Source organism: Euprymna scolopes, chromosome 38 (genome assembly GCF_053919585.1).
Source record: "Euprymna scolopes isolate OS-2025 chromosome 38, ASM5391958v1, whole genome shotgun sequence".
Classification (NCBI taxonomy): Eukaryota; Metazoa; Mollusca; class Cephalopoda; order Sepiida; family Sepiolidae; genus Euprymna; species Euprymna scolopes.
The window spans coordinates 81251074-81263507 of record NC_136519.1 but is presented as its reverse complement, the minus strand read 5'-3'; the positions used below and the strand labels follow the sequence as shown (position 1 = coordinate 81263507).

The 12434-nt window shown below is 27.8% G+C and overlaps 1 protein-coding gene across 1 annotated transcript in view; it reads left to right on the top strand.

The window, feature by feature from the left end:
- The window catches only part of LOC145263218 (uncharacterized), a 198280-nt gene that overhangs the window by 163790 nt on the left and 22056 nt on the right, over window positions 1–12434 (top strand). Inside the window, exon 36 of the mRNA XM_080120302.1 lies at window positions 11715–11841. Coding sequence (XP_079976428.1) covers window positions 11715–11841 — 127 coding nt within the window. The remainder of the gene's footprint in view (window positions 1–11714; window positions 11842–12434) is intronic.

Genomic DNA, 12434 nt, shown 5'->3' with positions numbered 1-12434 from the left:
ATATTTATTTAAAATTTTTTAATTTTTTGGCATACACAGCTATTTTTACACAGGTATTATATTTATTTAAATTTTTTTAATTTTTTGGCATACACAGCTATTTTTACACAGGTATTATATTTATTTAAAATTTTTTACTTTTTTGGCATACACAGCTATTTTTACACAGGTATTATATTTATTTAAAATTTTTTAATTTTTTGGCATACACAGCTATTTTTACACAGGTATTATATTTATTTAAAAATTTTAAATTTTTTGGCATACACAGCTATTTTTACACAGGTATTATATTTATTTAAAAATTTTAAATTTTTTGGCATACACAGCTATTTTTAGACAGGTATTATATTTATTTAAAAATTTTTAATTTTTTGGCATACACAGCTATTTTTACACACGTATTATATTTATTAAAAATTTTAAATTTTTGGCATACACAGCTATTTTTACACAGGTATTATATTTATTTAAAAATTTTTTAATTTTTTGGCATACACAGCTATTTTTACACAGGTATTATATTTATTTAAAAATTTTAAATTTTTTGGCATACACAGCTATTTTTACACAGGTATAATATTTATTTAAAAATTTTAAATTTTTTGGCATACACAGCTATTTTTACACAGGTATTATATTTATTTAAAATTTTTTAATTTTTTGGCATACACAGCTATTTTTACACAGGTATTATATTTATTAAAAATTTTAAATTGTTTGGCATACACAGCTATTTTTACACAGGTATTATATTTATTTAAAAATTTTTAATTTTTTGGCATACACAGCTATTTTTACACAGGTATTATATTTATTTAAAAATCTTTAATTTTTTGGCATACACAGCTATTTTTACACAGGTATTATATTTATTTAAAAATTTTAAATTTTTTGGCATACACAGCTATTTTTACACAGGTATTATATTTATTTAAAAATTTTAAATTTTTTGGCATACACAGCTATTTTTACACAGGTATTATATTTATTTAAAAATTTTTAATTTTTTGGCATACACAGCTATTTTTACACAGGTATTATATTTATTTAAAAATTTTAAATTTTTTGGCATACACAGCTATTTTTACACAGGTATTATATTTATTTAAAAATTTAAAATGTTTTGATATACACAGCTATTTTTACACAGGTATTATATTTATTTAAAAATTTTAAATTTTTTGGCATACACAGCTATTTTTACACAGGTATTATATTTATTTAAAATTTTTTAATTTTTTGCCATACACAGCTATTTTTACACAGGTATTATATTTATTTAAAAATTTTAAATGTTTTGCCATACACAGCTATTTTTACACAGGTATTATATTTATTTAAAAATTTTAAATTTTTTGCCATACACAGCTATTTTTACACAGGTATTATATTTATTTAAAAATTTTAAATTTTTTGGCATACACAGCTATTTTTACACAGGTATTATATTTATTTAAAAATTTTAAATTTTTTGGCATACACAGCTATTTTTAGACAGGTATTATATTTATTTAAAAATTTTAAATTTTTTGGCATACACAGCTATTTTTACACAGGTATTATATTTATTTAAATTTTTTTAATTTTTTTGGCATACACAGCTATTTTTACACAGGTATTATATTTATTTAAAAATTTTAAATTTTTTGGCATACACAGCTATTTTTACACAGGTATTATATTTATTTAAAAATTTTAAATTTTTTGGCATACACAGCTATTTTTACACAGGTATTATATTTATTTAAAAATTTTTAATTTTTTGGCATACACAGCTATTTTTACACACGTATTATATTTATTAAAAATTTTAAATTTTTTGGCATACACAGCTATTTTTAGACAGGTATTATATTTATTTAAAAATTTTTAATTTTTTGGCATACACAGCTATTTTTACACAGGTATTATATTTATTTAAAAATTTTAAATTTTTTGGCATACACAGCTATTTTTACACAGGTATAATATTTATTTAAAAATTTTAAATTTTTTGGCATACACAGCTATTTTTACACAGGTATTATATTTATTTAAAAATTTTTAATTTTTTGGCATACACAGCTATTTTTACACAGGTATTATATTTATTAAAAATTTTAAATTTTTTGGCATACACAGCTATTTTTACACAGGTATTATATTTATTTAAAATTTTTTAATTTTTTGGCATACACAGCTATTTTTACACAGGTATTATATTTATTTAAAAATTTTAAATTTTTTGGCATACACAGCTATTTTTACACAGGTATTATATTTATTTAAAAATTTTAAATTTTTTGGCATACACAGCTATTTTTACACAGGTATTATATTTATTTAAAAATTTTAAATTTTTTGGCATACACAGCTATTTTTACACAGGTATTATATTTATTTAAAAATTTTAAATGTTTTGGCATACACAGCTATTTTTACACAGGTATTATATTTATTTAAAATTTTTTACTTTTTTGGCATACACAGCTATTTTTACACAGGTATTATATTTATTTAAAATTTTTAAATTTTTTGGCATACACAGCTATTTTTACACAGGTATTATATTTATTTAAAAATTTTAAATTTTTTGGCATACACAGCTATTTTTACACAGGTATTATATTTATTTAAAAATTTTTAATTTTTTGGCATACACAGCTATTTTTACACAGGTATTATATTTATTTAAAATTTTTTAATTTTTTGGCATACACAGCTATTTTTACACAGGTATTATATTTATTTAAAATTTTTTAATTTTTTGGCATACACAGCTATTTTTACACAGGTATTATATTTATTTAAAATTTTTTAATTTTTTGGCATACACAGCTATTTTTACACAGGTATTATATTTATTTAAATTTTTTTAATTTTTTGGCATACACAGCTATTTTTACACAGGTATTATATTTATTTAAAATTTTTTACTTTTTTGGCATACACAGCTATTTTTACACAGGTATTATATTTATTTAAAATTTTTTAATTTTTTGGCATACACAGCTATTTTTACACAGGTATTATATTTATTTAAAAATTTTAAATTTTTTGGCATACACAGCTATTTTTACACAGGTATTATATTTATTTAAAAATTTTAAATTTTTTGGCATACACAGCTATTTTTAGACAGGTATTATATTTATTTAAAAAATTTTAATTTTTTGGCATACACAGCTATTTTTACACACGTATTATATTTATTAAAAATTTTAAATTTTTTGGCATACACAGCTATTTTTACACAGGTATTATATTTATTTAAAAATTTTTTAATTTTTTGGCATACACAGCTATTTTTACACAGGTATTATATTTATTTAAAAATTTTAAATTTTTTGGCATACACAGCTATTTTTACACAGGTATAATATTTATTTAAAAATTTTAAATTTTTTGGCATACACAGCTATTTTTACACAGGTATTATATTTATTTAAAATTTTTTAATTTTTTGGCATACACAGCTATTTTTACACAGGTATTATATTTATTAAAAATTTTAAATTTTTTGGCATACGCAGCTATTTTTACACAGGTATTATATTTATTTAAAAATTTTTAATTTTTTGGCATACACAGCTATTTTTACACAGGTATTATATTTATTTAAAAATCTTTAATTTTTTGGCATACACAGCTATTTTTACACAGGTATTATATTTATTTAAAAATTTTAAATTTTTTGGCATACACAGCTATTTTTACACAGGTATTATATTTATTTAAAAAATTTTAATTTTTTGGCATACACAGCTATTTTTACACAGGTATTATATTTATTTAAAAATTTTTAATTTTTTGGCATACACAGCTATTTTTACACAGGTATTATATTTATTTAAAAATTTAAAATGTTTTGATATACACAACTATTTTTACACAGGTATTATATTTATTTAAAATTTTTTAATTTTTTGGCATACACAGCTATTTTTACACAGGTATTATATTTATTTAAAATTTTTTAATTTTTTGGCATACACAGCTATTTTTACACAGGTATTATATTTATTTAAATTTTTTTAATTTTTTGGCATACACAGCTATTTTTACACAGGTATTATATTTATTTAAAAATTTTTAATTTTTTGGCATACACAGCTATTTTTACACAGGTATTATATTTGTTTAAAAATTTTTAATTTTTTGGCATACACAGCTATTTTTACACAGGTATTATATTTATTTAAAAATTTTAAATTTTTTGGCATACACAGCTATTTTTACACAGGTATTATATTTATTTAAAAATTTTAAATGTTTTGGCATACACAGCTATTTTTACACAGGTATTATATTTATTTAAAAATTTTAAATTTTTTGGCATACACAGCTATTTTTACACAGGTATTATATTTATGTAAAAATTTAAAATGTTTTGGCATACACAGCTATTTTTACACAGGTATTATATTTATTTAAAAATTTAAAATGTTTTGATATACACAACTATTTTTACACAGGTATTATATTTATTTAAAAATTAAAAATTTATCATTTTTAAAATATTTATGCGTTTATTTGTCCGCTGGGCTAATATTTTTCTCATACAATAAATATACAAATACAATAAATATGCAAATTCAAACGGTTAACGTATTAATATTTTGAGTTACGCTAATATATAAATAATTCATTCGTTATTGGTTCCCATATTTGGGAAAAGCCGTTAAAAATCGAAATCATATTTTTTACAATAATATATTTCTTAATTGGTGTTTTCGATAATTTACAGATGAAAATAGTTATATATATATATATATATATATATATATATATATATGTGTGTGTGTGTGTGTGTGTGTGTATATATATATATATATATATATATATATATAAGACTCAAGCGCACCACCAAGAATCGAAACCAAAACGTTTAGCTTACAATTTATTTTTTCCTCTGATGTTAAGGACTGAGTTATGAAGGCATGTTTGCAGCAAGGATAAAAATGAAAACATGAACCAATAGTTAGTACGTTACGCATGCACATTCGTAATGCCGCCATTCGACCTTCGCTCGACAAATTTCATTTTGTTTTTCATACTTTTGTACCAATTTTCCCCTGCTAAAACCCAAATATAAAATTTCGCACAGGTTTGAATACCCTATATATTAAGTTTCATGTCTGTAAACCAAAAACTGAAAAAGGTAGGCACTTCTTTTTAAACAAATATATATATGCATACATAAATATATATATAGAAAGAGCTTTGTATTTACTGTAACCTTTTTGCGCAAATATTACGCAAGTATAAATCCTATAGAATATCTGCATGGATATAATGACACGTAATAATTAACTAAAGATAATCATCCCATGAGAAAACCGAAAAAAAAACTAATAGGGAATTAACTATGAAAATTAGTTAGATCTTTTGCAAATAAATGCAATTCCACGATCGATATATAACAAAGTTGTATTTTCTTTTTAAATAAACAGAAAAAGGGCTTTTAATATGAATATCAACACACAAAAAAATACACAAATTTATAAGAGCATAGATGAAAATATTTTTATAAAAATTGTAAGTTATTAGTCTAAATTCTAGGTATAAAATTGATCGTTCGGGATTATCGAATTTAAATAATTTAATTGTTTTAAAAATTAATCATTTTCGAAATTTCTTCTTTTTTTTTTTGGCAATTCAATTGATTATATTGTGTACTAGCAGGACGCGTTTCCCGGTGCTGCCTGTGGTAATATAGGAGAGAAAAAAAAACACCATTACGTATTCTGTTTGCAAAAATGAATGTATTCATTTTTATGAAGTAGTCAGTAAGGACTTCAATTGCTCGCCATAGAATCTGTCATGTCATAATTTTGTGTCTACTTTACGAAGCTATTTATAGGCATTGTTTATTTGTGAATGGATCAAAAGCGTAAAATACGAAACATGAAAGTAACGTTTAAAAATTGAAAAAAAAAATAGGAAGCGTTTACTGAAAATTTTATGTTCAAAAGGAAACATTTTTGGAAGAATGGACATTAATGTATTTATTTGCTTCCCCACCAAAGTAAATTAGGCACAGGGCCGTTTTTAATGTGGGGTAAAAACCAGCTCCCCTAAAAGTAGGCAAAAAGGGGGCACTCTGGTTACCAAAAATAATAATTGCCCCAGTATAGAGAGTTTCCCCTCCATTGACTGGGACAAATTACCTTAAGTGCAGCATCAGCAGAACAGATACTACACTTTGATCCCGGCCCGAAGGCCAAGAGCAACAGGGTATTTATTTGCTCCCCATCCGAGCAAATTAGGCACAAGGCCGATATTTAATGTGAGGAGTGAAGGGGAAATTGGGGACCAACTCCCCAGGGAGTAGGGGAGCTGGATAGTGACAATTGGTATGAAGGGTTTCCCCTACATTGACCAAGGTCTTATATGTGGAGTGTGTATTTATTTGCTCCCCCACCGAGCAAATTAGGCACAAGGCCGATTTTTAATGTGAGGAGTGAAGGGGAAATGGGGACCAGCTCCCCAGGGATTAGGGGAGCTGGATAGTGACAATTGGTATGAAGGGTTGCCCCTACATTGACCAAGGTCTTATATGTGGAGTTGCCCCACATATGGTCTTTGCTTGCAGTATCTGCCAGAACAGATACTACACTTTAATCCCGGCCCGAAGGCCAAGAACAACAGAAAAAAGGCAAAGAACAATTGTTTTTTATAATTTTTTCTTTTTCGTTGCAATTCAACATATTATATGTCAAAAAAAATTTTGTGTCAAAACAATATTGAATTTATTTACATTTTAGTATCTGAATTAACGGTAAATGCAAAATAATGAATGTAATCTCAGCATATGAAATTTAAATCTTTTAAAGAATAATTATTTTCTAGAAATATTTTGTCGTTGCAATTAAACAGATTATATTATATATCAATATTTTTCCCAAACATTATAATATTGAATTTATATATTTTTTATATACGAATCCATGGTAAACATAAAGGATAAATGTAAACTCAACATTAGGTGTATCAGAATTTTTGTAGGAATTTTTGACACCCCTAACACGAAACTGATAATAAAATATAAAAAAAAACTCGTAATTTCTCTTTTAAAAGTGGGTTGTTTATTTTCTTTATGGATTATACTTCCAAAATAAACTAAGAAAGTTGTATAAAACGTAATAGAAATATTTTTTTTATATTAAAAAAAAAAAAAAAAAAAAAACAGTAATGAAATTAATTGAATTTTACGAGTTCAGTATTTTTCAATTTTTAAACTTTAAAAATCTATCAAAATTTTTCTATTGATTCTATTTTTAGGATATTTTCAGGGTCAATGTGAAATTTTATGCTATTTCCAATAAACCGAATATATTTTAGACAAACGTTTTTTTTTTAATTCACGCCCCCCCCATTTTGAAATGTTTATTAAAAAGTAAATAATTAATTTACTCACCAAAGTTTTATATATCACAAATTGAACAAAAGATCAATAAATAATATATTCAAATTTAAAACAAACAAAAAAGAAGTGTTTTTTTAGAAATTTACCTGTAAAAATCCGAAGTTTAAAACCTAAAAAAAACACGTTGTTTGCTTGTTTTTTTTTTTGTTTTTTTTTAATGAAACCTTGGTCCTTGTTCCTTTAATTGAAAAAAAAATTAGGGTTTGAATTACATTTTTTGAGTAGTTATTAGCTTGGAAAGACAGGGGGTCGAATTATTCAATATTTTTCACGAAGTTTCTGACACACCTCAACATATATAATGTTCAAATTTCGAAGGAATGTAATATATTTTATTCAGATTGCATAAAATGAAATATGAGTTTTAACATGTAAAAAAAAAATATTTCTCCTCATATTTTTCGAAAATTGCATTTTACATATAAATTAATTCAAAACGAAATAAGAATCGAAAATTTTGTGAAAATCTAACCATTAGTTGAATTTTTGTAGATTTATAAAACACATGTCTGTCTGCGCATTAAACGTGGACACTACATAAGAATATTATTTTAAGGCGTCGATAATGTAAACACGATGTTAGTCTCGCATTCTTTTAAATTATTTATTTTAGGTTTTATATTTGGAATGGCACAAAAGTATGATGATTTTTTTTTACAAAGGAGTCACCACTTATCAAAGCCCAGAGGCCACTCGAGGATAAGGGTTGATGAGTGCACGGTAGTCAATGGGAAACTGTCGTAGTAATCGTCAGTAGTGGGAATCGGGTAAATTGGATTACTTAAGGGGATGGCTCATCAAGAACGTGTTCACGTTTGACTTGAAGACAACCATATTGTAGTCAGTTGGAAAGCAAGAAAACGGAACAGAGTTCCACAGGCATGCAGTTCTAAGAAAGAAACTTTGTTCATGGTATCTGCGTTTAGGTTTAGGCCCAGATAAAGAGTGGGGGAAATTATTTATAGTGGTTTCAGATAGACGAATAGTTTTTGTGAAAGTCAGGATAGTGGGGCATAGATTGGAGCTCAGACGAGTACTTGCCATGAAAATAACGATAAAGCAGAGACAGGTGCGCAATATCTCTTCTGTGGGAAAGAGGTTTGCGGGAAGTGAAAAGGGCATCCCCCACTAGGCTACAAAGTCTATCTTGAACTCTGTCAAGACAGGAAAAGCTGCTTCTAGCAGCTCCTGCCCAGATGTGGCAACAGTACTCCATCCTTGGGCGTACTTGGCTCTTATACAGTTAATGCATCAGCAGTGAAATATCTACTGGAGCGGTAGAACGGTCCCACCATTTTTCCAGCAGCTTGGCAACGGATTTGATGTACGCATTCCATCTCAGATCAGGAGTAAACGTCCGACCCAGAAGCTTGTCAAAATATGGAGCCTCCCTAGGACGACAGTTATCCATTTCAACTGATGCTAGACGGGGATCATAGCGTTGATGATGTAAAGATAGAAGCTTGGTTTTAGATGCATTAAGATTAACCAGCCACCTCTTTCCCCATTGCACAACGTGGTCAATGCTAGAGGAGAGATAATCCAAGAAAACTTGGTTGTTTATGGACTTTGAAATATTGCCATAGATGGTATTGTCGTCAGCATAAATGTTTACGATATCAAACTTTATTGAATTACATCATATTACGTATAAGAGTAAATTATATGGTGCGCTTTGGAGGTATCCGATCGTCATTAATTTAGAAAATGAGCCCACTCCCTAAAATAAATATTGAAAAACTGAAATAACACTTCCCCCCACAAACACTTAAAAGAGAAATTTGCTGAGGCAGAACGAAAATGTTGGCATACGAATTTTCCGTAAATAAAAATGATCCCTCTACACAAAAAGAGAATAAACAAATATTAAAGAAGCAATATTTAACAATGCTGAACCCATTAGTTGTTTTTTCCCATGTTGCTTCCGATAGAAACCGTTCTAGACTGTGATAATTGTACAGAAAAAAAGTGATATTCATTGGGAACGTTTGAATTCTAGTGATGCCGAGGAGAATGGGAAATTTTGGCAAGGTAGGAAAATTGTGTCGTAAATATAGATTGAAAATATATTTTAGAACCGTTCTTGTGAGGATATAGAGTTCTATAATGGTGTACCAAAAATGGCACCAAAATGAGTCATATTACTAATCTATCTATCTATCTATCTATCTATCTATCTATCTATCTATCTAACTGAAGAGATAGACAAGAGATGGATATGATGAATATTTATAAAACCTGTCAAAATATAACAAAGCGAGATCATACAGAAGTTTACCGGAAGGTCTGGTCAGCTGATCGGATCTACGTGTATGTTACGTGTGAGTCACGTGATCAGGTTAGCTGGAGCTCATCGAAGAGTTGGAATCATGTTATCTAACATGAACGGCACCCATATAAACGGGTGTGTACGTTTCGTGTTTGTTTGTGACGTGTCCTAAATGTGTCACTAAATGTCTTATAGTGGTTCTCCATTTTCTGAACCTATTTTATGTTTCGTGATCGTCTAATGTTCATATGCCTGCGTGTGGGTGTCATATGTGCATCTTCGACATACCTTTATCTTCTCTGCTTACTGGACCTGGTCCATCCTAACTTCGTCTTTTTCTCGGGGGGGGGGGGCTGGAACCTTTTGGACGAAACACATTCACTCCAAGAACGCTGGTTGGTTTTTATAATAGTTTTTATTTCACCTTCGAGGATGCCGCACAAAAGAATAGAAAGTTTCTTTGCTTGTGTTTTAATAGTCTACATTGAGAGACACGTCACTCCCTCCCAAAAGGGGAGGAGAGACAACCGTAACGCCCAACAACTCTGCTTCAAACCAAAGTTCCAGCTCTTCGATGATCTCCAGCTAGCCTAACCACGTGACTCACACTTAACATACACGTAGATCCGATCAGCTGACCAGAGCTTCCGGTAAACTTCCTCTATGCTCAAGTTTTGTTATATTTTGACAAATTTTTTAAATATTCATCATATCAATCTCTTGTCTACCTCTCCAGTTAGATAGATAGATAGATCGAGATGAACAGATGGCTAGATCGATAGATCGATAATTTATTCTGTTCTACCTATTTCATAACAATAGTTATAAATAGTAGACCCATTCCCTCAAAAAAAAAAAAAAAAAAAGAAAAGACCCAGTCAACAGTGCTATTTGTTAGTTTATTGGAATTATTAAGGAGTCACTAACGGGGTGCCCTGTGATTGGATGAAAAAACAACCAATCACATACCTCCCTTTTTAGATTCCTCCGAACCCCTCGAGAACGGTTATTTCGGATTCTCTTCCTCTTTTGCTTGTTGACCCCCCCCCTGAAGACAACACGTGTTTTTCAGTCTTCTCCGCCGGACACGTGGGAGAAGTTTCAACAGCAATTGCAGCACCAAAGAATTCAAGGCTTCCCTTTTTTTTTTTTTTTTACCTCAACCCGGCCAAACTGCACAGGAAACAAACAACGTTAAAAGGACGATTCATAGATAAGTTCCACAAAAGCGACTGCTTTTGCAAAGAAACAATCTTTCTTCCTTCTCTTTCCTATTAATACAAGTTTTCTTATAAGAACTTCACTTGTGTTGTGTTTCTTCCTTCTTGTCGACGTCACATTATTTTGGTTACCGTCTATAGTTGGGAAAATCCCAACAAGTTTGAACGTATTTTTTAAAAAATGCCTAGCCCTCACCCCTACTAGTGTATATGCCTATTAAAAATATTTATTTATTAATTTATTTTTTGCTGAGGAATGGGTGCTTAATTGTACATTTTAGATATACTACTATTTTTGGCATGCCAATTAAGTACGTAATATTGTTTTTGCATAAAACGACATATTAAAAATAAAAACGATCTGTTGAGTCTATTTTACCAAGCACCGCTATTTGTTGTAAAGATTTTGGGATTATAGCTTAGGTTGTCTCATTTATTTTAAATTCACACACACACACATATATATATATATATATATATATATATATATATATATATATATGTATATATATATATATGTATATATATATGTATATATATATGTATATGTATATATATATGTATATATAGATGTATATATATATGCATATATATATATGTATATATATGTATATATATATATATGTATATATATGCATATATATATGTATATATATATATATATGTATATATATATATATGTATATATATATATATATATATATATATATATATATATATATATATGTATATATATATATGTATATATATATATATATATATATATATATATATATATATATTATTATTATTATTATTATCTCCTTCTTGTTAGGTCCGGCCTCCATGGTGCATGTGTCCTTCTGCCTGTCTTGGGATTGACATGGTTATTTGGAATTTTTTCTGTCAATAAACAAATCCTGACTTTCCAGTACCTTTTTGCCCTTTTAAATTCTGTGCAGGTAAGTTTTAAGTCTGTTTTATTTTTATGAGGAAGCAGAAGTATTTGTTGAATTTATCCATGACTATCAGACTGTCAAAAGTTGTCATATTTGTGAAGGGAACAGATATCCCTTGTTCTATGAAGTAAGAAATTAAGGCGCTTCTTGGGATATAGTTGTTAAAATGTTTTTAATTAGAATGAAGGGTATGACTACCAACATTTGGACGATCTTATTTATAACTACGGTTAGAACAATCAACCAATGAGAAGCCTCCAACCTCATTATAAAAATATCGAATTTTGGATGCAAGTCAATTCGCTGGTAGTCTCCGTCTTGAAACGACTGAACCATTGCTGATCAAGACTATATGGATTCTTCGCCGACCTAATGCCGCTATCTTTGTTCTAGAAAATTACTCACCACTCGAGATCGTGACTGCTATAATTCTTCGCCGATTTGATTTACTACCGCCATCTTTGTTCAACATAATTGCTCAACACTTAACAATAGTCGACAGATCATTTTTTTTAAATATGACGTTTTAAGCAACAAAAAAAAAAGATTACACGTCGAAAATGGTAATATATCTAAAAAATTACGAAAATTCATCG